The sequence below is a fragment of the Triturus cristatus genome, chromosome 8 (genome assembly GCF_964204655.1).
Source record: "Triturus cristatus chromosome 8, aTriCri1.1, whole genome shotgun sequence".
NCBI lineage: Eukaryota > Metazoa > Chordata > Amphibia > Caudata > Salamandridae > Triturus > Triturus cristatus.
The window spans coordinates 1,543,206,120-1,543,233,406 of NC_140591.1; the positions used below are offsets into that span (position 1 = coordinate 1,543,206,120).

The following is a 27,287-nucleotide window of genomic DNA, read 5'->3' on the forward strand; positions in this document are numbered from 1 at the left end:
AGTGGTTGTAACGCCCTCTATTTTCTGATTCTGAAAAAGAACAAAGGGTTTGGGTCAATTTTGGACCTTTGGTTTGTCAATCTCTTCCTCAAAAATGAGAAATTTAAGATTCTTACATTAGCTCAGGTCTTTTCTGCCCTGGACCAAGAAGACAAGTTGGTGTCTTTAGAATTGCAGGATTTGTTTTATCACATCTCCATCCTGCCAGGCCACAGACGTTACCTGCGGTTCAAGGTAGGCCGCAAACACTTTCAGTTTACCCTGCTACCTTTTGGCCTCAACAGTGCCCCAGGTGTTCACCAAGGTGATGGCAGTGGTCGCAGCTCATCTGCGCAGGTTCAGGGTGTTAGTCTTCCCCTACCCTGGCAACTGGCTCTTGAAGTCACTTTCGCCCCCGACTATTGTCTCCTACCTTTAGACTACGGCGAACCTCCTGCATTCGCTGGGGTTGTCTGTAAACATGCCCAAGTCACACCTCACTCCTTCTCAGACACTCCCTTTTATTGGTGCTGTTGTGGACAAAGTGCAGTTTCGGGCCTATCCCCCCCCCCCAAACAACGGGTCCAGGATATTCATGTTATGATACCGATGTTTCAGACTCTGTTCTGGATTTCGGTGAGACTGACTCTGAGGCTGTTGGGTCTCATGGCCTCCTGCATCCTGTTGCAAATCATTCCAGGTGGCGTATGTGGGCTCTGCAGTGGGACCTTAAGTTCCAGTGGGCACAGCATCAGGGAAATCTCACCAACGTGGTCTAGATCTCGGAAGTAACTGCAAGAGATCTGCAGTGGTGGTTGAAGAACCGCAATTGGGTCAATAGCAGACCCCTCTCCCTTTCCCAACCAGATCTCATTCGTGACAGATGCGTCACTTCTGGGATGGGGAGGCCATCTGGGAGAGGTGGAGATCAGGGGACACGGTTCTCTGGCTGTCAGGGCTCCACATCATTTTGTTGAAGCTTCGAGCGATTCGATTGGCATTAAAAGCATTTCTTCCATCTCTCCAGGGGACGTTGGTGTAGGTGTTCACGTACAGCACCACCGCCATGTGGTACTGCAACAAGCAGAGCGGGGTGGAGTCGTGGACACTTAGTTGAGAGGCCCTGTGTCTCTGGACATGGCTGGAACAGCAGGGCATAACCCTCAACACCTTGCAGGTTCTCTGAACGGCAGTGTGGACAAACTTAACAGTCTTAGATCTGTTTGCCTCAGAAGAGTGTAGTGTCAGCATCACAGTGTGTTGGAGTTTCCAAGGCTTCTATCGCACGGTGCCTCCTTTTTGTTGCGAGTGGAGCTCAGGCCTGCTGAACACCTTTCCACCCATTACACTCCTGCCCAGGGTTCTGAAGATCAGGAGCGACTCGGCCCAAGTCATTTTTGTGGCTCCGGACTGGGCGAGGATAGCCTGGTATCCTGAGCTTCTGAAAATGAGCATCGATCCTCTGATCAGACTGCCCCTTCATGAGGATTGTTAGAATCCGGGGTCTCTGGTTGGCGCAGGTATGCACTTGCGACAAGCAGGGACCCTTTTCATCTAAGTCAGGGCAAAGGATCACCTCTTTAAAAATAACCCCTGCTCACCCTCTAGGTAACGTGGCGCGAGCAGTCAGGCTAGATTTCCAGAGGGCATTAGGTTAAGCGTTCAAGTTGTCCCACACAATAATCACCTCCCCACCACACAAAGACACAAGGCTGTATTTATAGTAAAATATAATTCTTTATATAAAAGGTTTTCTTTCAGGCAGGTTGCATAAATACAGTTCTCTTGGTAAAATTACGTTCCAGTTACTTTTATAGGCTTAAGGGCAGTCCATAGGTCTTTAAAGGCCACAATTCTGATTAAAAGGAAGTCTTTTGAGTATTTATACGCTTCGTGGCGCTTTCAGCCGCTTCGTACCGCTATTTCCAGCCGCCGTGCCGTTTCCCACGCTTCTCGCGTGAGGTACGCGACTACCGGCCTTGAACCATACGGGCCGTACTGAGCAAGGACGCGTCGAACGTGCGTTCGGCTTTGCAGGCCAAGTCCCACGCTTCTCGCGTGAGCACTGCTGCTGGCTTTGACGAAGGTACGGTCCGTACCGGGGGAAGGACGCTCCGTACCTGGTGATCTCTGAAGGCGAGTACGGTGCGTGCAGGACACCCAGAATGCAGTTGCGGGGCGAACGGTGTCACTCTGCTGGCCAGTGCGGTCCGGACCACGCGCCAGGCACCAGTCAGTGGGGACGAGGCACAAGGTGGAAGCAGGTACGCTTTAAGGCACATCGCAGGCAGTACGGTGCGCACCAAGCACACGTAGGGGCAAAGCAGTTACGGTCCGTACGATGGTTAGTACGGACCGTCTATCAGCGCGTAGGGCGCAAAATACCTTGTTCTCTGGGGGCGAATGTTCGCGGCAGTCTGCAGAGTTGTGCACGAGTGTCCCATGTCGCGTCTGGGTCCCGGCTCCTCCGTGGACCGGGATGCTTCGTGGGGGGGCACTCTTCAGCGGCAACACACACCCACCAACGAGGTCAGGAGTCGAGGGGCAGCCTCGGAGGCCATTCTTCAGCGCGTCGCGCTGTCGGCTGTAATCTGGAGATGATCAGTGCGTCGCAGGTCCTTACAGTGGCCTCCACACCCTGGGGTCGCAGAGGCTCGGCGTTTGGAGCCTGGTCAGTTTCTTCTTCACTTTGCGAGCTACGGCTCGGGGGGCAGTTGCTTGCTGTGCTCGGGCCAGTCAGGCAGGCCTTTACTGCGCTCTCAGCAGCCCCGGTGGGTGGAAGTCGCGGTGCTCAGATAGAGGGGGACACACAAGTACTCGGGGGTCAGCGTTCAAGATCACCTCCAGCAGCTCCTCTTCTTCTGGGGAAGTAGCGCCCACTGTTCCTGGGGCGCAGATCAGGGGGCAAGTTCACACGCAAGCCCTTGGAGATTGTTTTAAAGGCACAAGTTGAATCAAAGTCCTTTTCTTCAGGCTTTCCCTCTCCTTCCAGCAGACAGGCACCCACTGCAGGCCAGTCTCTCAGGCAGAGAGACAGTATTCCTTCTTCAGCTTCTCCAGGTCCTTCTCCTTCAGGCAGAGTTTCTTCTTGGCGCAAACAGGATCTGATTTCTTAGGAGCCAGGCTCCTACTTTTATACAGCGATTCTTTTGTTCTTTAGCGCCAGGGGGCCTGGGCCTGGCTCAGTCCAGTTTTGGAGCACTTTGTTGTGGTGACTCTGCGCTTTCCTTTCAGCAGCAGGGCAGAGACATCAGCCGCTCCACAGGGGGCGGAGCCGGCTTTGTGCTGGCAGAGCACAGGTCTATTCAAGAGTCAAGGTGTACTCCTCCCACCCATCCTGGTGTAATCTCTCTACCCACCACCTGGCAGCCAGCCTGTCTCTTGGAATTCCCCAGCCCTGCTCCTTACTGTTGCTAGGCAGAACACACACACACAGCGCAGAGGCGGACTGAATGGCCAGATCAGTAAATACTAACTTTCTAAAAGTAGTATTTACAAACACAGGATATTAAAATAAACTTTACTAAAAGAAGTATTTTATTATTCTGAGTTCAGGCATACTAAACATGACTTTCTACCATGCTCTATGAGTCCACTAGGGTCACAGCGTGTAGTGACTCCAGCAGCCCATTCTGGCCTATGGAGAGCAGGTAGCCTTCAATAGTGAAACGAAAATGGCTGTAATTCACTATTAAGACATGCCACACACATCAGGGCATGTCCTACCTTATGCCTACAATGCACCCTGCCCTTGGGCCTACCAGAGGGGTGACTAATATGTAGTTAAGGGAAGGTTTAGGGACTGGCAAGTGGGTGCACTTGCGCAGTCAGCGCGACAGTACCAGACTGCACGCAGGTTCTGCACTGGCAGACCCTAGACATATTTTACTAGGCCGCTTCTGTGGGTGGCACAACCAGTGCTGCAAGCCCACCAGCGGTATTTGTATTTACAAGCCCTGGCACTCCTGGTGCACTTTACTAGGGGCTGACAGTAAACCAAATAAACCAATCATGGACACCAATCAATGTATACATTTTACCCTAGGGAGAGCATATGCACCTTTGCACTGATCAGCAGTGGTAAGGTGCCCAGAGTCATAAATCAGCCAACAGGTCAGGAAAAATACAGGAGGAAGGCAAAAAGTTTAGGGATGACCCTGCAAAAAGGGCCAAGTCCAACAAGGATTTTCTGTTGCAGCAGCATGGGAGGGTCTTCCACACCAACCGGTCAACCCTGCGCTTTCATGCGTGGAGATTGAGGGGCCGCAGTTGATTGTCTTTTGACCTACCTCACAAAGTATGTATCTTTATTTTAGCGGCCAGGTGACTAAGATGGTATATGCCTGCCGTAGGCAGAAATTTTTATTATATTGTACAGAAAGGTCTATTGGCCCTATTTCTGCTTCTCAGTCCACTGTTCTTCTATTCATACTAACCCTTGCCCAGCAGGCCTCTGCTTTGGGAACTCTTAACACATTATCTTTCTGCTCTGTCTGCTTTTTTGCGGCTGCCAGATAAACTCTCTCTATTTCTCAGGTTTTAAATAGGTTTTTGAAGTGGCTGGATCACTTGTTTCCCACACCCTTTGTAATGCCACAGTGGGACCTTAATTAGGTCCTCGCTTGTGTGCTACCTTCAAGCCTTTACACAGATGTTCCCTATGGCTGCTTACCACCAAGGCAGACTTTCTAGTGGTGATTACATCTGCCCAGAGGGTTAGTGAGTCGCAGGCGCTGTCTTGCACGTGATGTCCTGTCTGGACAAAGTGGTGCTTCGCACCCTTGCTTCGTTCTTTCCAAAGGTGGTGACCCCATTCCATCTGGGTCAGTTTATCGTAATGCCCACCTTCTTTGCTCCCCTGGTTTTCTCCTTCGGAAGAGTAATGTCTCCACTGCCTGGACACAAAAAGAGCATTGCTGTTCTACCTTGACCGCACAAAAGTTCTGGGTGGACGACCAACTATTTCTGGGGTACGTGGGTTCTAAGAAGGGGCTGGCAGTGCACAAAAGGGCAATTTCTCGGTGGGTCGTTCTCTGGATTAAGATCTGCTATGCCCTGGCTAAGAATCCGCCTCCTGAGGGAATAAGGGCCCATTCCACCAGGGGAAGGCTGTGACTACGGCCTTGACTCGGGGTGTCCCAGTTCTGGACATCAGTCAGCAATGTGGGCACTTTTGCCAAGCGCTACTCGCTGGACAGGCAGATCCGCGGGGACGGGCATTTTGCATGTTTGGTCCTGCAGGACTATCTAGTGTAAGATATTGGTCCGCAACCCTCTGCTTGGATGATATGGCTTGGGTATCTATAGAAAAGTAGGATTCTTCTAGCATGGTTACCCCCACTTTTTGCCTGGTGTCAGTGTGTTTTGGACTAGTCTGATTGGGATCCTGCAATTCAGGACCCCAGTCACTATGATTTCTCCCTAAATTGGACATGCTAAGTTCTTTGGTACCTTCCTAATTGGCTACTGGTGTACCCCTCTAAGCCCTTACTATATGGTACTATGGTACCCAGGGCATAGGTACACCAGGAGTCTCCCTTGGGCTTCAGCATGTATTATGCCACCCGTGAGAGACCACTCAAACTTTAAATACAGGCCTGCCATTGCAGCCTGTATGAGCTAGCACCACTCAAAACAGATATACATTTCCTTATATCTGAGGTCACAGTACTTAAAACCTATAAGTCACCTCTAAGGCAGGCCTTTCAATCCTGAAGTCAGGGTGCTTGGTTGTAAGTGTGAGGGTGCTCTGCATGAGCAGGGCACCCCCTACAAACCCAGGAGTTGATTCTCCCTGTAAGTGTGTGAGAGGCTGGCTTAGTGGTGCTCACTTATGTAGGTGTAGCACCCTGCGCTAATCCAGACAAACCTTATGGTGATTTTAGTGGTCTTAGACAATCTTAGAAAGCTCTCTACATGGTAGCTGTGGAGAGCAGCCTTCAGGCTTATCCAGAAGGAGTGTAAATCAGCTTGTTTTACCATATCTAATTATGTAGTGTAGGTTAAACGAAAAGGAACCACACAATGTATATATAAAAATAGTTCTATTTATTACACAACACTCACTAACACAATTGGTGTATCTCTTACCTGGAGATATAAATACACAAGAATATCTCAATTGCAAATTGGTAAGTAAGCACAATACACAGTTGACTCCGTGGGGAGACCGAACCATATACTAAAAAGGTGGAATGTGAACTGCGACTGAAGTCTGGACTTGGAGCAAAAGACAAGGTAGAGCTGGGGACACAGGAACCTAACAAGGTACTTACCCAGGAACCCCACTGAGGCTGTATGCAGAGTGGAAACACAGCCGCGTACTCAATATAAGTCAACTTGAGAGTCGCGGTTGCAGTTGTGAATAAGAACCCTTCCCAGAGAACCCTGAATTAACTCTGTTGAAGACAGAAGGTTGGAGAGTGATTCCCACCCTTGGATAACCCAGGAACCAGGATAACTACACCAGGAAAGCCTGGTGAATAGGTGCGATGTGACATTGGAAACCTACGTAGACCACAATGGAGAAATTAAGTAACAGCAGGAGGAGGGCAGAATCGTGCCTATGGTCGGCAGAAGCACTAGCTTGATTCAGACCCTGAAAAACTGCTATCTGGAATCTTGGTTGGGGTATGATTCCAACATATTTGATACCAAACATGACTTGGTTCGGTGCAGCCACTATATATTTAGACATCTAGTAATGGCTGATGTCCAGTATTTGTATTAAAATTGCTTACTTCACTTACAAAATGGACTTTGGGGTTTGTAGGGGTGTTCTGCTCATGCAGGGGGACACACACACTTCTAACCAAGCTCCCTGCCCTCAGGACTGAAGAGCCTGCAATAAGGGTGACCTATAGGTTTAAGATGCAGTGACCTCAGATTAAAGGAAACTTATATCTGTGGTTAGGTGTGCTAGCACCAACTCACACAGGCTACAATGGCAGGCCTGTAGTCAGTTTAAGTGGACTCCCATGGGAGGCACAATACATGCTGCTGCATCATTTGCAAGTGACGAAGCTGTTCGACTTGGGTTTTTCGATAACTGAACCCAAATCTCACCTGATGCCTTCTCAGCTCAACCTATTCATAAGGACAGTACTGGACAATACTGTGAGTTCTGCTTTCCCACCTCAGAGGATTCTAGACATACAGGCTATGATTCCAATGTTTCACGATGGAGCGGCAGTTCCAGTCCTGAAGGTTCTACTCCTGCTCAGTCTGTTCGCTTCCTTCATACTTTAGGTCAACCATGCACGTTGGCACATGTGGGCACTACGGTGGTGCCTCTGCAGGCAATGGTTTCAGCACAACGGAGATCTCAGGGAGGTGGTCAGAAGCTGTTTTGGTGGACTGTTCCAGGCAACCTGTACAAAGGGAAGCAGTTTCAACCACTACCACCAGTGGCCACAGTGATAACGGATGCCTCCACTCTAGGGTAGGGTGCTCATCTGGATGTCAAGGGCCTTTGGTCTCCAGAGGAATGATAGCTTCACATCAATCTTCTAGAATTGAGGGCGATAAGTTTGCCTCTCAAGGCCTTTCTTCCCTCACTTCGCAGTCAGTCAGTTCAGGTCTTTACGGACATCACTACCGCTATGTGGTACATCAACAAACAGGGAGGAGTAGGGCTGTATCGCCTCTGCAGAGAGGCTCTGTGACTCTGGTCCTCGGCTCGGGACCATCGGAGTTTTGTGGTTGCAAATCATGTGGCTGGGATGCTGAATGTTTGTGCGGCCAGTCTGTCGGCAATACTCGGCCGATCACAAGAGGCGTCGTCATCTGGAGGTGGTCCATCACATCATCACAAGGATGTGGTGGGGGGGGGTGTTTCCTCATTTGGACTGGTTTGCCACTCACGAGAACGCACACTGCCTGTTATGCAGTCTCTAGTATCCGAAGCAGGGAGCGTTTGGGGACGCGTTTCAGTTAGATTGGGGATTTCAGCTTCTTTATGCGTTGTCTCCTATACCTTTGATTCCTCTGGTTCTGAGGAAGGTTCGCCAAGACCGGGCCCAAGTCATACTAATAGCCCTGGATTGGCCAAGAATGGTGTGGTGCACAGACCTACTTCACCTCTCATCACACCCTCCGCACATCTCCCTTTCAGGGCAGACCTCCTCTCGCAATTGCAGGGGCAGGTTCTACACCACCTCCTCCAGAGCCTATATCTTCATGCCTGGAGATTGAACTCGGCAACTTGAGTTCTTCCACACTCCCATTGGATGTGGTAGATGTTTTTTTATTGGCCAAGAGACACTCCACCAAATCTGTTTATTTTGGTAGGTTGTCCCGGTTCTTGAAATGGTGCACAGAGAGATCAATTGATCTTTTGCAGGCCCATTTGTCTTTTATATCTGAAAGAGACACGTCAGTGATAGATTCCTTACCGTAGAATATTCCCAAGGCGTCCGTCTGGATACGGAACGTTTTCTGATTAGCAGTACCCCCTGCGCGCCAGTAGGTGGCGCCGTGCGGCTCCGCGCCAGTCACTGGCGTCGTGCACGCCGGGATGACTTCACGGAGGCTACTTAGGCGCCACCCATGCGCGCTGGCGTCAGTTTTCTTTTTCTGCACCGACAGCGCAGATCCAGATTGAGCACGTACCGCGGTAAATTTTATGACCCCTTTTTTGAGACTTTTGTCTCCTTCCCTTGTCTCCTGGTGCATGTAGGGACGCCCGGCTTCAAGTCTTGTGGGTCGTGCCGCCATATGTCGGTGGCGGACCCCCATGATGTCTGCTTCTACTGCCTGGAGACCGACCATCACTCCCGGGATTGTTGGGACTGCCATGCCATGGCCCCGAAGGCCTTGCGGGAGCAGTGCCGGAAGTTGCTGGAGGTACGGTACCTCTCTCACCGCCGCTCCGGGTCTACTGGACCGGAGCCGTTTCTCCTCGGACTCTTAAGTCTTCCCCTTCAGATTCCGGTAAGCGATGCCATAAGTCGTCGAAGAAGCGTGTTCGCTCTCCGCCCCCCCCCCCCCCTCATCGCTCCACAGAGGCGGACGAGGGGGACAGGGTCTCCTCGGGAGCCTGGGAGTCCCGCGGCCTACCTGCTATACCCGGGTCCGTCAGTGACTCCTGAACAGAGTCAAGAATTTCTTGCTGCCTTGGACCGCCTGTTTAGGCCTCGGGCTCCCGCCGGCGTGCCTGCGGTCCCGTGTCCAGATCCTGTTGACCCGGCGTTACCAGGTCAGCGCTGTTGGCTCCGGTGCTACAAGATTCAACACCGCTGGCTCTGGCCCCGGCGCTGCCCTTGGCTCCGGCCCCAGTGCCGCCCCTGACTCCGCCACAGGCGCCGCACTGGGTGCCATTTATCCCGCCCCTGCCCTCTGACCATTTCGTTCTGACCTGGGATCCTCATTGGGATCTGGTTCCGGGTCGGCCCCGGCCGGCGCTGCTCCCGGCTCCGCTGGCCTCCTCTCCGGCTCCAGTCCTGCCACCGCAGCCGGTTCCTTCTACCCGGGAGCCGGATGAGGACTAGGGCGGCTCTGAGGACCCCCTTGCCCGGCAGTGTGACTCAGAGCAAGATTGGGTGGATGACCTTCAAGATGCGGGTGAACTTGATTTGTCTTCTGACCCTGGGTTTGCCTCCCCTCCGCCTACTATGGAGGAGGGCGCTTCCTACACTATGGTGCTACGTCGAGCTGCGGAGGCTCTCCATCTCGACCTCCCTATGATGACCCTTAAGACCAACCTCCTTACGGAGGTGCTCCAGGCGGCGTCTACGTTGTCAGAACCACTGCTCCCTTTCAATGAGGCCCTTACCGAAATCCTCTTGGGCACTTGGTTGCGGCCGGCCTCGGGGGCACCGGTGGATAAGAACGTCGCTAGGCGTCACTGCTCGGTGCCTGGTGACCCGGCCTTCTTGACCACTCACCCCACACCTGAGAGCCTGGTCATTCAGGCCCTGACGTCAGAGTGCCTTTCCCACGGCTCCGCCGGATAAGGACTCTAAGAAGCTGGACCAATATAGCGAGAGGCTGTTATCCTCGGCCACCTTGGGGTTGCGGTCGCTTAATACCGCCTGCTGGTTGGGCCGTTACTCTCGCGCCGTGTGGGATACGATAGCAGAGGTCCTGCCTCAGTGTTCTGAGGAGGTGCAGGCCGTCCTTTCCCAAGCGATTGCGGAGGGCAAGGATGCGGCGAAGTTTGCCATCAGGTGTGGTCTGGACACGGCTGATTGCTTGGGCAGGGCCATTTCCACGACTGTGGCGTTGCGGCGCCATGCCTGGTTACGGTCTACCGTGTTCTCTCTTGATGTCCAGAGCTCGCTCATGGACATGACCTTTGATGCCTCTCGCCTCATTGGCGACAAGGCGGACAGTGCCCTGGAGTGCTTTAAGGACTCATGAGCTACGGCTAAGTCTTTGGGCCTTTCCACTAAGAGCCCTGCCATGCCTGCATTCCGTTCCTATTGTGGCCAGGGGAAAGGCACCCAGACGAGCTCCCCCGCAAAGCCTGTGCAGAACCTGCCTCACTGTGACCGCGGCTGTGGCTTCCGCAGGGGTGAGTCTGGTAACCAGTGGGCGATGCAGTCCACCTCCACACCCGCTGCTTCCACCTCCAAGCCTTCATAATCCAAGCTTCAGGGGGCACCCCACGCCGTTAGGGGGCAGGGTCCGTCACCACCTCCACCACTGGCGCTGTATCACTTCGCACAAGTGGGTGCTGCAGATAATCTGCTAATGTTACTCGCTCCCTTCTGTCCTTCCCTCCAGCCATGCCACCTCGGTACCACCGCATGTCTGGGGATAATTTGGCTCTTCTCCGTCAGGAAGTCGCGGCCCTCCTGGCCAAGGGGGCCATCGAGTACGTTCCTGATCAGGAAGTAGGGAGAGGTTGCTATTCCCACTACTTTCTGGTCCCCAAGAAGGACAAAGGGGGTCTGCGCCCCATCTTAGACCTCCGGGACATCAATCGCTTCCTCCCGAAGGAGAAGTTCGAGATGCTGACTCTGGTCCTGTCTACCCTTGACCCTGGAGACTGGAAGGTAGTGTTGGACTTGCAGGACGCTTATTTTCACATTTCTGTCCGGCGTTATCTGCGGTTCACGGTAGGCCAGGAGCATTTTCAGTTTGCCGTGCTCCCCTTCGGCCTTACCAGCACCCCTCGGGTGTTCACGAAAGTGATGGCGGTGGTCGCTGCTCATCTGCGCAGGTCTGGGGTGTCAGTCTTCCCCTACCTCGACGACTGGCTGTTGAAGGCGGGCTCGCCCCAGGCAGTCGTCTCCGACCTCCAGACTACGGCCGACCTCCTGCATCTGCTGGGGTTCTCCATCAATGTGCCGAAGTCGCACCTGAGTCCCTCTCAGAAGCTCCCTTTCATCAGAGCGGTTCTGGATTAGACGCTGTTTAGGGTTTATCCTCCCGAACAGCGAGTCCGGGATATTCAGGCTATGGTTCCGCTCTTTCAGCCTCTATCCCGGGTTTCAGTCAGGATGACCCTTCGGCTTCTGGGCCTGCTGGCCTCCTGCATCCTGCTGGTGCTGCATGCCAGATGGCATATGCGGGCTCTGCAGTGGGACCTGAAGTTTCAATGGGTACAGCATCAGGGCAACCTGTCCGATCTCGTCCAGAGCTCGGAGGGCGCTGCACGACAGTTGCAGTGGTGGCTCACAGATCGCGATTGGGTCCGTGGCAGATCCCTCTCCCTACCCCAACCGGAGTACGTAGTGGTGACGGATGCGTCCCTCCTGGGATGGGGGGGGCCACATGGGAGAGGCGGAGATCAGAGGCCTCTGGTCTCGGGCGGAGTCCCGGCTCCATATCAACCTTCTGGAGCTGCGGGCGATCCGACTTGCACTGAAGGCATTCCTTCCCTCTGTCCGAGGAAGTGTAGTTCAGGTGTTCACGGACAACACCACTGCCATGTGGTATTGCAACAAACAGGGCGGGGTGGGGTCGTGGACCCGATGTCAGAAGGCTCTGCTCCTCTGGACATGGCTAGGACATCAAGGCATCACCTTGGTGGTTCAACACCTGGCAGGTTCTCTGAACGCCAGGGCGGACGAACTCAGCCGCCGGTGCTTGTTGGATCACGAGTGGCGTCTGAACTTGGACGTGGTGGAAGGTCTTTCTGTGATGGGGAGAGCCTTGATTAGATCTAATCGCCACAGAAGAGAATGCGCGATGTCATCAGTTCGGCGCTTGGAATTTCCAAGGCGTCACTCGCTCAGAGACGCTTTTCGTCTCGAGTGGAGCTGCGGTCTGTTGTACGCCTTTCCGCCTATACCACTTCTGCCCAGAGTGTGATCAAGATCAGGCGCGACCGGGCCCAAGTTATTCTTGTGGCTCCAGACTGGGCTCGAAGAGTCTGGTATCCCGAGCTACTCAGTATGAGCATCGATCCCCCGATCTGTCTGCCTCTTCGGGAGGATCTTCTGTCGCAGCAGCAGGGGACGGTCCTCCACCCGAAACTGTCCAGCCTCCATCTCCATGTGTGGAGATTGAGCGGCGACAGTTGACAGCTTTCGATCTTCCTCCTGAAGTCTGTGATGTCATCCTGGCAGCCAGGCGTCCCTTCACTAAAACGGTGTACGCCTGTAGGTGGAACAGATTTGTGGCATGGTGCACAGCTAAAACTGTGGATCCCCTTTCTGCCCCTCTTTCTGAGGTTCTTCTGTTCCTTTTCTCTTTGGCCCAGCAGGGCTCTGCTCTGGGCGCTGTTAAAGGTTATCTTTCGGCCATCTCTGCCTTTCTACAGCTTCCAGATCAGCCTTCTCTTTTTAAGTCCCCGGTAGTTAACCGTTTTCTTAAGGGCATTACGCGTACGTTCCCAACTGTGCCCTTCATAATGCCTCAGTAGGACTTGAATCTTGTCTTGACTTTTCTGATGTGCGCTTCCTTTGAGCCCCTTCATAACTGTCCCTTACGTCGTCTTACTCTCAAGACTGCTTTCCTGGTAGCAATCACCTCTGCCAGGTGAGTGAGTGAGCTCCACGCTCATTCTTCCAAACCTCCTTTCCTTTCTGTTCATCTGGACAAGGTGGCTCTGAGGACCCGTCCTCCTTTCTTGCCAGAAGTTGTCACGCCCTTCCACATCGGGCAGACCATCACTTTGCCCACCTTTTTTCCGCATCCTTCAAGGGAAGAGGAGAGGCTCCACTGTCTGGACCCAAAATGTGCGCTAGCATTCTATCTGCAGCGTACACAGCAGTTCCGGGTGGATGTTTAACTCTGTTGGCTACGTGGGCGCCAAAAGAGGTCGGGCGGTGCACAAACGGACCATCTCCCGGTGGGTCATTCTGCGCATCAAAGCATGTTACTCCTTGGCCAAGAAGGAGCCTCCTGTGGGACTGCGTGCCCATTCGACCAGGGCAACTACAGCCACTACTGCCTTGGGACGCGGTGTCCCTTTGCAGGATATTTGTCAGGCAGCTACGTGGGCCTCGTTGCACACTTTTACTAAGCATTCTTGCCTGGACAGCCAAATCCAGAGAGATGGCTTCTTTGGCCGTTCTGTTCTCCAGGACTTCCTGGTGTGATCTTGGTTCGCAGACCCACCATCGGGGTTGGTATTGCTGGGGTATCTATTCTAAGGTAAGGAATTTATCACTAACATGTTTCTTTCAGATGCACAAGTTACTTCCCTTTAGTAACGATATATCTGTAAGAAACATTAGTTAGTGATAGATTCCTTACTGCCCCACCCAACCTCCCCGTTCTGCTAAATGATTTCTAGGGTTTAGGTCATCCCTTTCAGGGCCCTAGTTTCTATGCACTAGTGGTCCGTATCTTGAATGGCTCTGCATTCATGGCGCGGAAAGTCGTGTACACAACTGACGTCCGCGCGCGATTGCGGCATCTAAGTAGCTGCCATGACGTCATCTCAGCGACCACGACGCCAATGATGGACGCGGAGCCGCACGACGCCACCTTCCGACGCGCAGGGGAACTGCTGACAAACTTTCCGGATCCAGTCTGATGCCTGGGGGTAATTCTAAGGTAAGGAATCTATCACTAACTAATGTTTCCTACAGATATATCGTTACCAAAGGTAAGTAACTTGTGCCTTAGGACCAGAGCTGCTTTCCTGCTTAAGACGGTAACTCCCTTCCACCTAGGACAATATATCACTTTATTTGCTTTCTATCCTCCCCCTCACCTTTCTGAGGAGGAGGAGAAACTTCACCGCCTGGACCCTAAGAGGCCATCAGCTTCTACCTAGACAGATCCAAGGACTTCAGGCTGAATGACCAACTCTTCATTTCTAACGTGGGAAAAGTAAAGAGCAAGGCTGTCCGCAAGTAAACACTGTCCAGGTGGATCATCTTCTGCCTCCAGATCTGCTCAGCCTTGGCCAAGAAGGAGCCTCCTGAAGGTATGTGAGCTCATTCCACCAGAGCTTAGTAGTCTTCAGCTTTGACTAGAGGTGCTCCTGTTGTAGACATCTGCAAGGTGGCAACTTGGGCCTCCCTTCACAGTTTTGTGAAGCATTACTGCTCAGAATCTGAGGTGAGGACGGAGGGACACTTTGCACGCTCTGTGCTGCAGGATGTTTTGGTGCATGTAGGCGGGCATCCTCCTCAGGGAGCGGGACTGCTTCGGGATTCAAATCAAAAGGTGTGGAATCCACAGGCAGATGTATCAATCAGAAGAACAAGTTACTTACCTTCGGTAACGCTATTTCTGTTGGATACAGTATCTGCCTGTGGATTCCTCACTGACCTACCCGCCTCCCCGTTGCCTGTCTACTTACACCAGAAAGATTATTGATATGAAGTTCTTGTATTTCGTTGTTATTCAAGATATTGTGGTGCTTATCGCTAGGAAATGGCTGTACTTAAGAATTTCCATTTGGTCTCTTCTCTAATTGGTATTTCCATATACTTGAGGAAATGTTACGATGTATACGCGTGCAAATTTTGTTTGTTCACCCGTTCCACCTCGAAGGCACGGCACAAATGGGTGGAACTGACGTCAGCATGCCGACGAGGTCTTTTTATGGCTCCAATGACATCATGCCAGGTAGTCAGCGGAGCCGTTCCATTGTGACGTCCTAGTTGACGTGGGAGAGCTATGAAAAATTGTTCAGTGGAATGCTGCGCAAGGGTTAATTTAAGAGGTGAGGAATCTATAGGCAGATACTGTATCCACCAGATAAAGCGTTACTGAAGGGAAGTAACTTGCTCTTTAGTTTTACAGGACAGTTACTTTTCTTTCATACACAAATATCAACAGACTTTTTTTAGTAGCAAAAGCCGTAACATTGGTTCCTATGGGGAAAAGAGGGTTATCAGTTTGCAGGTAAGTAAACGACCTGCAAAAATAGTTTTGGGAAATTTGATCCAAGTCTCCACAAGGTTGTTAGGCCCTCAAAATGCACCACCAGCGTCACTGGGCCAGCCAATGGGGCTAAAGGGCGCTTTGGTTCAGGGCTGTTAATGGCAAGCTCCTAGGGTTAAGGTCAAGGCAAAGGGGGGGGTTCCAGGTTATCACCTAGTCCACACCACCAGCAGCGCTGGGGTGGCCTGGTGCAGGTCCCTTAGTAGGGGTCGGGAATCCAATGCAATATTATGGAGGTTGCCGGTTTGGGATTTTTACTGCAGGCTCGGTCCAGGAAATCTTCCAGGAAGAACCAACAGCTTGAAAGGTAAGTTGGATGACTCTGGGATGTAGGTCCACCTCAAGTCCTCTTCACCAGAGCGCAGGGTGGCCGGATGCAGGGGTTCCTTTTGAGGATGGATTTCACCTTACTGGGCCTCTCGCTGTGGGGTGGGCGGGTCTATGTGCAGAGACTGCAGGCCACATCTGGGAATGCTGGAGAAGTTCTCAACCCACGGTGTACTCTGACTCTGTTGCGCTGGGAAACCTCTCTGGGACCGGTTGGCCACTTTGACTCTGGCCGTAGGCAATGGATGCAGTGGTGGTTCCAGGCGTCGAGTTTCTTTGTCCTCGGCAGGCTCAGAGCTGCTGGTTGCAGGAGATCCGGTCTTTGTTGAAGACAGTCAGTCCTCCCAGGAGTTCTGGGGGTCACTGGCTGCATGACAAGTATACTTTTGGCGCATGATATCTGGAAACTGCAGATGGGCTGGTAGGGTTGGCGACAAGTCAGTCGTTCGCTACAGTCTCCTCTGCTGTGCGAATTCTTCCATTCTTCGTAGGTTGCAGGAATCTAGGGAGGCAAGGTTGAGGGTCCCTCCCAAATCCTAAATTTCAGGATTTTACAGAGGTGTGCAGGTCGGGACTAATAGGTCCAGTAACCCCCCCCCTATTATGCCACCCTCCAGTGGGAGGAAGGCATGAGCGCCTCTCTAATTAGCTGTGCCCCTCATTTTCAAGATGGAGGGGACAGAGAGGTTATTCACCTCTCCTCCCCCACCATTGGTGTGGGGTTTGCGAAGGTGGGGGACAACTTTTCTCCTAACTTGCTTTTCCTGCCCACAGTGGGGGTCCCTATGGGAGCAAGTGGCTGGTGGCAGCAAAAGGCAGTCGCAACTTGCAAAGGCGACAGGTCTTTGTAGCTCCCCATTCGTGCTGAGACTGTTGCTACTAAACTACCCAGGTTTCAGTAAAGCCATTTTGGAGCTGTGGAGTTTGGAATGATCACCTCCCTGACCATATACTCTTCATGGCTTTACTGCACTTACAATGTTTAAGACTGGACTTGGACATTGTAGGGGTACAGTGCTCATGCAACTGTACCCTCACCTGTGGGCTAGTGCAGAAGAGTGGTGACTTACCTGGCCCCAGGCCATGGGATGCAGTCATGGCACACAGGGATGTGTTCTATGTCGACTCTTCACTTTTCTCTGCATCAAAACATGCAGTCTGCAATGGCAGTGTAGGGGTGTTAAGGTGCAGTCTCTCAGGGTGTGTGGCACAATAGGTGCTGCAGCCCTTAGAGGCCTTCCCTGGTCACTGTGCCCTTGGTACCCATTGTATCTTTTACATGGGGCTTAACTGTAGTCAGAGATGTGCCAATTTGGGGTGCAAAGGCACAGTTTGGGGAAGAACACCAGCACTGGGAACTTGATTAGCAGGGCCCCAGGGCACATCAAGTCAAAGTGCATCAAGTGTCAGATAAGAAGTGTTTGTGTGGGGTGGGGGGGGGGATTTACTGCAACAGAAACCCACTTTCCTATAGTTGTTCCTTGAGATGTCTTGCCCCAAAGATTTGGAGAAGCTTGTTGATTAGTCTGCTGCTACATTCCATTAATCTGTGTTTAGGGTAGCCCTCATGTAAAAGAATCCTACCACTGGGAGGTTTATTGGAAGCAGTCATACGCTTTATAAATTATAATCATAAATCACCAGATGTGGTTCATAAAATGTTTGAGACCAGTTTTCTCCCAAACAGTTTGTACCATAACCTGTCTTTTCTTTTATATAATCTCGTCAACCCCATACATAGTTGCTTGGTGCGTCCCATGAGCCATTAAATGTCCTTATTGTGATTGTCAGCTCATTGTGAGAGCGATCTACAGACACTTTCAGTGCAACAGCCCTACTCAAACTGCTTTTGGACAAATTGGTGCTGAGAGCTACTGCTCGCTTACTTGACAATCAAGGACACTACCAGTGTTCCTTGCTCCCAGTCCCCAATCAAAAGAGCAGGAGGGAGTCCGAAGTCAGACCTAAAAAGGGATCTGAGATTTTAGGTTTATTTGTGCCAAGGCCGGTCGAGTGGATGATCAATTCTTTGTGGTGTGTTTGCAGCGAAGAAAGGGAAGGCTATTCATAAAGAAGCCCCAGTGGTTGTGGATAGTTCTCTGTATCAATATCTGCTACGTGCTGGCCAAGAATCAGCCCCCTCTTTGTCTGAGACCCCATTCCACAATGGCCAAGTCTGCTTTGATTTTATTGGTGTACAGGGTGCATATCCTTGACATCTGTCAGGCTGCGATGTGGGTGTTTTTGCATTAGTTTACTAATCACTACTGGCTTGGCAGCAAGGTCTGGCAGATAAGACATTTGCCCACTCTTTTTTGAAGGGCTTTTTGATTTTGGTCCACTCCAGCGACCCTTACTGCCTGCCAATCTCCACGCCTTACAGTGTGGTTTCTAACATCTAAAAATGTCCCAAGTTCACAATCTGCAAACTGTCGCAAACAATTGTTTTGCTCTCTGTCAGAGTGTGGAAAGGTAAAAGAAGAAACTGATAGTGCCTGGGTGGCACTTGTCATATCCAGGACAATGTGGAGCTGCATGATGTCCCGTGCCCGCACACTAGAGCACTGTTGATAAATTATCAGGATCTAGTCTGGCCCTGTTGGACCTTCTTAAACCAAGCAATCTGTGGTTAGGGTAACCACTTAAGAGTGTTAGAGCGTAAGTAACTTGTTCTTTAAAGCCAATGTTAATGGCTTGCTGGAAGCCATACATAAATGTTTCTACCTAGGACAGTATGAACTATAGAAATTAACCGCATTAGGCAGAGGTTTAGTTTTAGTCTATAAAAAACAAAAGTTCAGGTTGTGTTGGAGGGTAGTTTTTTTCACTATTTCTACTTGGTGTTAATTAACTGGATATTAATTGTCTACAGAGCCAGTCAGAATGTAACATGTTGGTGTTTTACTGCCGTTTGAATCTCCAAGTAACCTTTGGCACCATACATTTGTATTTAAGTGTCTGCAAATGTTTTAAAAAAAATAAAATTGTAACTACGTTGTTTTAATGCCCTCTCCAGCTTGAAGCATTGAAACAGGAAGTGGTGGGATTAACTGTGAAGGTAAAGGAGCTCCAGGATAAAATCAGTCTTCTCGAGCAAGAGAAAGCCTTACTGCAGGCAGAACTACTTTCCGAAAAGACAACATTTGATAAAGAAAAAGGTGAGCTTGCCGACCTCATTGCAAAACTGCAGACTTCATTTTCTGAATTGACTGTCCAGAAGGGAAAGCTGGAGTATGATGCTCAGGCTCAAGAGGATCGTTTGACTACTCAGATAAATCACCTTGATTTTGAAATGTCAAGGTTAAATGCCTGCCTGTTACAGAAGGATCAAGAGGTAGAGGGCCTGCTCCATCAGGTGGAAGAAGAAAGGAGACTGAAGGGGCAGTTAGTGGTAGATTATCAGAAGCAAGGGGAGACTGCCAACAAGAGTATTGAAACACTGAGCCTACAAGTTGACAGCCTTAGTGAAACACTGAAACATACAGAGGACAAACTTGTGATTTGCACCCAGAAGGTAGAAAATGAGACCTGTCAGGTGGCAAGGTTGACTGTGGAGCACGAAAGGGTCCTCGGTGAACGCGATTCTGTCAAGTTAGAGTTTAATGAATACAAGAACATAAAGGAAACTGAATTTGATGTGTTGGCTCAACAAATCCAGAATCTAGAACATCTTAGTAGAACCTGCAAAGCTGATGCAGATGAGCTCAAGAGAGAAAAAGCTGATTTGTCCCAAAAGGTACAAGAGCTGGATAGTACCATTCTTGATCTGATTGCTAAATGCCAAAATTTGGATGCTGAACATGAAGCTCAGTGTAAAGTTCATGTTGATTCCATTGAGTTGTTAAAATCACAGCTCATTGAGCAGGAGAGTCTGCTGAAAGAATATACAAATAAATTGGCCCATAATGAGTTGTTGAATGAAGAAAATGTCCAGCTTAGAAATCAACTACTCGCCACAGAAGAAAATATCAAAAAGTTGCAGGATCAATTGCAGACTGAGAGGCGGACATATGCAGACAGTCTTGAAGAACGAGGCAAAAAGCTATCTGAGCTAGAGAGTCAGATTTTGATGTTGTCTTGCCAAAGAGATAGAGCTCAAGAAGACCTGATTGAAGAAAAAAGGAAACTCGAAAGGATGGAAGCTCAGCTTAGGCAGCTAGAAGAAAGTCACAAAGATAAAAACCTAAAACTGCAGCTTGAAATTTCCAAAATGTCTGCCATTATTACGGATAAAGAAGCTGAATGTGAAAAGCTAATTAATGAGGTAAGTTCCTTGCGTAAGCACTGCGAAGAAGTTCGGCAAGGAGAAGCCAAGAGTGTCTCTCAAATGGACGATCACATCAAAATGTTAAAAGATGAACATGAAAAAGTGTCTCATGAACTTCGTGCGGAGCGGGCTAAACTAGCAGAGCTGGAGAGTCACACAGGGCAGATGAGTGCTGAGCAGCATGAGAAGCTGATGTTACTTCAGTCTGACCTTTCTAAAACTAATGTTCTCCTGCAAGAGAGGGTGTCTGAAGAAGGTAGACTCCGTGATCTTGTCCAGTCCTTGCAAGAGAAGCTGGAAGTGGATCAGGTAGCCAGAGTAGAACAGGTTTCGCAGTTGGAGAAGGAGTTAAAGAAAATGACAGAGAACCTTGACAACGCCTCAAAGGAAATTTCTGATCACAAGCTTAAGAAAACAGAGCTGGAAATAAGTCTCCAGCAACTTGGCGTGGAAAGAACTGAAAGAATGATAACTCTAGACTCTAATGTGTTGATGGTTAAGGAAAAGGAATTGGTGGCAGAGAAGCTGTCCTGTGAGCTTCAGCAGTTGCAGGTTAGAATGAAAGAAATTCAGCAAAACCATCAGAATGAAGTGGCCCACTGGCATCAGGAGATCAAGCAGCTAACAGAGGAGAAAGGTAACTTGATGGCAACTCTAGATACTGAAAAGGCCTCTAAGGTTGCTGTAGTGGCACAGCTGGACCAATCTATCAGAGAACTGAAAATGGAACTATCCACTTTGCAGAGTGAATTGTCTCTCTCTGTCCAGCTAGTGAATGAGAAAGAAGGACAACTTAAAACAATTACAGATGAGACCGCCACCAAAAATGAGGAATTTAGGATTATGCAAGAGACTGTGAACTTTCTCCAAGAAGAAGTTGTTGCCATGAAAGTGTTGAAAGATCAACTATCCAAACAAGAAAGCGAGATAGAAAATTATAGAAAAGCTGCAGATGCAAGCACCACAGAAGTAAATAGCCTGAAGAGTACAGTAACTGATAAAGAAAAAGAAATTGAATTGATAAAGCTGAACATTTGTGAAAAATCACAAGAAATAGACTGTCTCCAAAAGTTACAACAAGAAAAGCTAAGTGATATCGCTGCATTGCATTCTAAGGTGAACGAGCTGGAGTCTAAATGCAGAGAACAGAAAGATGCTATAGCAACTCTGCAAAACAATGTTGCCCAGACTAACCAGGTTGCTTCAGAAAAAACATCTGAAGCAGAACAGCAGCAAAATCGTCTGCATGCCTTGGAAACTGATTTGATCTGCAGGGACAAGGAAATAGAGCAACTAGCTGAGGATAAAGCGAATATCGTGGCTGATCTTGCAACAGAGAAGGCTTCTAAGGTAGCTTTAGTGACCCAGCTGGAACAATCGATACAAGAACAAACAACTGAGCTTGCCACTTTGCAAAGCAAGTTATCTCATTCATTTCAGCTTATTAGTGAGAAGGAAGGACAGCTAAGCAAAATTGCTGAGGAGATTACTACCAAATGTGAGGAATTGAGTGTTCAGCATGAGACTGTGAACTTTCTCCAAGAGGAGGTGGCTGCCATGAAAGCTTTGAAAGAACAAGTGTCCAAACAGGAAAATGAGATCCATAATTATAGAGCAGCTGCTGCAAAAAGTTCTACAGAAATAAACAGCTTACAGCTGTCAATAGCTGATAGGGAGAAGAAAATTGAACTCTTAGAACAGAGTATTCGTGAAAAAGCACAAGAAATAGAAACTATCCAAAACTTGCAACAAAGAAATCTCAGTGATATTGCTGCATTACATTCTAAAGTGAACGAGCTGGAGTCTAAATGCAGAGAGCAGCAAGATGTTATAATAACTCTGCAAAGCGATGCATCCCAGGCTAACCAGGTTGCTTCAGAAAAAACAGTAACAGCAGAACGCCAACAAGATCACCTGCATGCCCTAGAAACTCAATTTGTAAGTCAGAAAGAAAAGATTTCCATGCTGGAAGGACTTTCTGAAGCTTCTAGAGTAGCCCAAAGCGAGCTAGAGAGCACCATAAAAGTTCTGAAGGCAGAGATTTCAGATAAAACTAAGGATCTGGAGAGCAGCAAAGATGTTGCTAATTCTGAACGAGAAGAGTTGTTGTCTATGCAGTCTCAAATGCAGGAGTTGCAGAAGGCTTCAGATGAATGGAAGGCCCAAGTTGCTGTGTGCCTTCAGGAAGCTGATGCAAAAAATAAATCAATATCTGCTTTGGAGCATGAGCTAGCTAACTATCACTTGAGGATTTCCGAGGTTGAGGAGGAGCGTACCCAGCTAAAGCTCCTTATTGACGAGAAATCTGGCAAAAATCGAGAATTGGAAGAGCGTGTGTGCAAGCTTGAATCGAAAATAGCAGCTTCTGCATCTGAGAATTCAAAAAAAGATCTGTCGGACTTCAAAAAACAAGCAGAGCAGATGTGTGTTGTTGAGGGATTGAAAAGAGAGGTCGCTGCTCAGGAAGGCCTGAAAGTAGAGCTTGATCATGAAGTGAATGTTTGGAAGCATAAGACTGCAATGAAGGAAGAGCAGCTGTCTTCTCTACAGCAGGAACTTTCCAGTGCCCAACACTTGATTGAAGCATTAACTGAGAAGAACCTTCATCTGGAAAAAGAGGTGGAACTCTCTGTAACACAAAGGAAAGGCATGGAAGATCAACTGAAAGAGTTGGAGTGTTTGCAGTTTGAGTTTAAAAAAGCTTCTTTAGAGATTGCCGAATACCATAGTTTAAAAGATAGATTCTCCCAGCAGGAGCTCCTGGTGAAGACCCTGAAAGATGAGAATGTCAGCATCCAATTGCAAGTGTGCAGACTTGAAAAATCTAACCACCAACTCTTTGAAAAGAACAAAGATCTCCTTGAGGAAATCAGCCAAGACAAAAAGCTTCTAGACATTGACCTAGGTAACATTAAGGTGCAGCATGCGCAGGAGCTGGAAAACCTCCAATCCAAACTCAAATTAGAATATCAAAAGCTTGTTGATGATATCAAAGAGAGTGTCCAACAGGCCACCAAAAACTTGGAGGTGATGACCCTTAAATATAATGATGCCAAAATGAAAGTACTTGATGAAAGGCAGAAGTTCCAGGACGAGCGACAAAAACTGCTTTCTCAAGTAAGTGCTTTTTTATCAATACTTGGGTAAATAGTCTGTATAGTATAAAGGACATGCTGTCATTGTGTGCACTAGTTAGTGTTATATCTTATTTGAGCATCAATAAGAACATATATAGTCAAAACGAAATGTAGGAATTGAAAATTCTGTGGAGCAGTTTGGATTTTTAAAAAGCCTCTATATTAACCAGACGCCATGTTGCCTGTGTTGTCGCATTACTTTTACAAATATTTATATAGTTGACAGAAAGGCTAAAACTTATGATGCACAGAGTTGTTAATGGGGAGCCTAGGGCTGAGAACCAGATGTCCTGTCAATATGTTGCAGTCTGAGTCCTAGGTAATAAATCTGCCCTGATTCTCCTTTGTTTCATCAGTAACATAGCAGCTACTGTCTCTATGTAACAGCTAGAGTTTTATACTATAGTGCAGCTCTCTACTTCGTGGCTTGTCTTCAGCCATGAATCTCTCACTACTTCTATGTGCCCCAATCACTTGCTTGCAAAAGTCTATGGAGTGAAGGCAGGTGCACATACAGTGTAATGGCCTGCACTGGAGTATTCACATTGCAGCAGGGAAACTTGGACTCTTAGTCATCTATAAAGTAACAGCAGATAAAGCTCAAAACTCCATTGGTGTAGATATTCTTTTGTCAAACACTTTGCATGGGCCTAAAGCGATACCTCCACATTGTGCTTAGTATCTGATAGACTACTAGCCGCAGATTCCTTAACGTAGAATTATCCCCAGGCCTGAGACTGGACCCGGAAAACGTTCTTGCCCAGCATCTCTGCTCACCGGGGGGTGGTAACTCGTGACTCCGCCCGACGTCCTCGGCGTGACATCAGCGAGGTCACATAAGCCCTAGCACCGGCACGCTGATGTCAGTTTCCTTCTTTCCCGCGTGCAACGCGGACCCGGATCGTGTTCCTGGCCTGTTTCAGGCCTTTTTACGCTTATCGTTTTCTTGGGTACAGTGTGCGAATGCCTCGGGCTTCATGACGTGCTCATCTTGCGCACGCCAGATGTCTGCGACGGATCCTCACCCCATCTGTATGTGGTGTTTGGGGGAGCACCACGACTCAACTGACTGCGAGGCGTGTCAGCAAATGAAGCCGAAGTCCCGGCGGGAGCGCCGGATGAAACTCCGTTCGGTATGCATGTCCAGGTCGGCGGCGTCGCCGCGTCCGTCCCCCGCGGACGGCTTCAAGAACCGCTTCTTCCGTCTCAGACATTGTCCTTCTCCCAGGCCGCAGGGTCGTTGCTCACCTGTTGGTGTTGCAGTTTGTCCCCGAGGCCTGGTCCCCAACCTGTTGGGGACGTGGGTTCTCCGCTGGTGGTGCGGCCTCGTGCATCGCCACACTATCTGCCGTTCCCCGGTACAGGGGCGACCAGAGCCCAGATGGAGGCCTATGCGGCGGCCTTGCAGGCCTCTTTGACTCTTCCTTCTCCTTCTCTTCCTGGGACGTCTATGGATCCATTGCCGCTTACAGGGACTCCTGTGGCGTCGCCGGCAGCTCCGGTGCCGACAGGTTCGGAGGATGTGGTGCCGTCGGGGTTCGCCCCTTCGGGGTTCCCTCCTTCGGACCACAGCGCCTCTGCCTCGCCGCAAACCCCCATGAGGGTCCCTGTGGTGTCGCGGGAGGATGCCGGGGCACTGGGCGTGTCCTCTAGTCCCCCTCGGTCCTCTGGGCAGGCGGCGGCCTTGTCCGAGGTGATGCCGCTCAGGCGCTGGTGGCTGCTGGCCCTAGCGGCGCCGCAGGGGCTGGCTAGGGGTTGGGGCGTGTTCCCGGGCCCCCCTCGTCCCTCCACGCAGGCGGCTGCCTCGTCGGAGGTAGAGTCGACGCCTTTTGGGTGCCGTTCCTTAGCCGCCCCAGCTCCGACCCAGCCCAGCTTCCCGCGCCGCACGTTGTGGAGGTCGTTCCGGCGTCCCCTTCGACGCCGGTCGACGTTGACCTGACGCCGGTGGCGGACTCTATGGCGGTGGTCCGACGTCGGGTCGTTGATTCATCTTCGGACGCCCCCTCTTCTCCTGAGGTTCGGCAGCTGTTTGTTTCTTCTTCTCCGGAGACGGGTCGCCGCTTCATGGCTTTTTCCCCGGCGTCTTCTAAGGACGGCTCTTCGCCATCACCATGCCCGCAGTTTTCGCCAGAGGCGCCTCAGGTTCCCCATTCATCGGTCCCCCCTACCCCTTTTCGTGCTTGGCCTTTCCTTCCTCCGATTGGGTTGGGGGACGGCTGCCTTAACTTGCAGCCGTCGCCCAGGTAGGAACTGCTTTCCCTGCCACAGGGCCCTACGGAGGAGAGTGCTGCCTTCGCTCGGGCTGTTTCCACGGCTGCGGGCATCTTGCACATGGGCGATCCAGCTGCCCATTTCCCCACGGATCATCTGCTGGAGGTTCTCCATCAGGGCTCTGGTGGACGGGAGCTGCTTCTTCCCTTTGAGGCTGTGCTCCACATTACTCTTTAGGGGACCTGGGGGCGTTCTGCCTGGGGGGGACCCGGTTCCCCAGCCTCTTCTGCACCGCCACCATCCTGCTCTGCATGATCCTGTCTGTCTTCCCCTCCACCCTTCTACCAGGGGCCCTCTTTTACAGACTGCCTTTCCCTCCTTGCCATCGGTGTTGTCTCCCCCGTCGCGGGAGGCCCGCTGGTTGGATTCCTGGGGGTGCAACCTCTTCGCCTCCTCTTGTGCTGCTTTGCGGGCCCTTAACACTCTGTGTGTTGGCCAGAGCCACTTCTTGCTTGTGGGACTCGGTGGAGTCCCTTCTGTCTTCCGCTTCTCAGGAGGGTGCCTGCGTTGATTTGCGGGACCATGTGTTGGATGGCCGGGAGCTGGCGGCGTTTATTCTTTGCTCGGCTATGGACGTTTCGGAGGTGCTTGGTCGTACCATGGCTACTTTGGTGGCCCTTCGTCGACATGCCTGGCTACGGGATAGTGTTTTCCCTGAGAACATTAGAGAACGGCTGGTTGACCTCCGCTTTGATGGCGCTCTGTTGTTCCACGCCCCTGTGGATTCTGCCATTCAGAGGTTTCTTGCGGGGCATCACCCTCCTCCTCCCCCCTCCTCCCTCTCAGTGACCTTACTGTCGGTCTGTGTTTTGGGAGGTGTTCTCCTTCCGTTGTTGTTCTGGGGCTTCGTAACGGATAGCCCAGGTTGTGTGTTCTGTCTGGTTGATATGCCTTAGGGTCCTTTTGTTGGGCCCTTGGTGCTGTTGGCTGCTGGTTCGGTCCTTTGCCGACTTATGGTTTTGGATGTTGCTCAGCCTGGTAGGCTCTGAGATTAGGCCTTCTGTCTCTTCTTTATTGGCTGCTTGGTAAGCCGTCTGCGTGTTTTTCTGTTTTGTCCTCTGCTATGGAATTATTTTTCTAGGTGGTGTTCCCAAGGTTCTTGGGACGTAACCTACCCTATGTGGGGTACTTGCTCTGTTATGTGCTGGGGAGGTGTGGTCACCATTTCGGGTTCGTTGCTCTCCGTGGCATCATGGTATGTTGTAGGTGCGATCTTTTTGTCTTGGAGCAGCTTGCGCTAGGTCCGTCCTTCTCCTTGTCGCCACATCGCTCGGCCGGTCTGGCCTGCTGTCTGCGGCGTCGTGTTGTGGCGGTTCCACACTTTTGTCCTGTGTTCTGGCTTTCCTTGGCCTCTGTGTTTCGGTGGCCGGCTTGGACCCGTCCTCCGTTTCTTATTTTCTGCCGGTTCCTCACTTCTTCATGGTCGGTGTGTGTGTCCTGGTCCTCCCTGGCCTCTGCCTTCAGCTGGCGTCTGCCTTTTCCTAGGTGCGCTGTTCCGGGGTGTTGCCTGTTGCTGACTGCGCTTGCCCGCGCAGGACTGCTTGTTCTCCTCCATCGTTGTGATCTTGCTGTGTTTCCTTGCGCCCCTGCCTCTGGGGCTTCGCGCGACAGTGCTTTTCTTCTGCCTGTGCTGTTGGCGGTGGCGCCGTTCTGACTTTGCCCGCTGTTAGCTACCAAGGGGTTTTCAGCTCTTTTCTTTCTGTGTGCCTGTATTTCTTCCTGTGGGCCCTGCCTCTGGCTCTAACTCTTCTCACTGGGTTTGACGGTTCCCTTGTGTTCCTTGAGGCTTTTGGGGTGCTGTCTGCCCCTGCAGGGTGTTGGGCGCTCTCCCTTGGTTGGACTTAGGATATCCTGGCATTTCCTTCTTGTGCCATATCCCCTACTGGCGTCCAGGTCTCTCCTGGTGGGGATGCTCTCTTGCAGGCCCTCCTCCCTTCTGGGTATGGCTAGGGTATCTACGTTAAGGAATCTGCGGCTATTAGTCTCTATCAGATGTACAAGTTACTTACCTTCGG

The 27,287-nt window shown here is 50.7% G+C and overlaps 1 protein-coding gene across 11 annotated transcripts in view; it reads left to right on the top strand.

Annotated features, from left to right (window-relative positions):
• NUMA1 (nuclear mitotic apparatus protein 1) overlaps positions 1–27,287 on the top strand; it is a 734,824-nt gene that overhangs the window by 327,495 nt on the left and 380,042 nt on the right. For all 11 annotated transcript variants that reach the window (XM_085623424.1, XM_085623417.1, XM_085623420.1 and 8 more), the window contains one exon: positions 18,614–22,981. In XM_085623424.1, the coding sequence (XP_085479550.1) occupies positions 18,614–22,981 (4,368 nt within the window). The remainder of the gene's footprint in view (positions 1–18,613; positions 22,982–27,287) is intronic.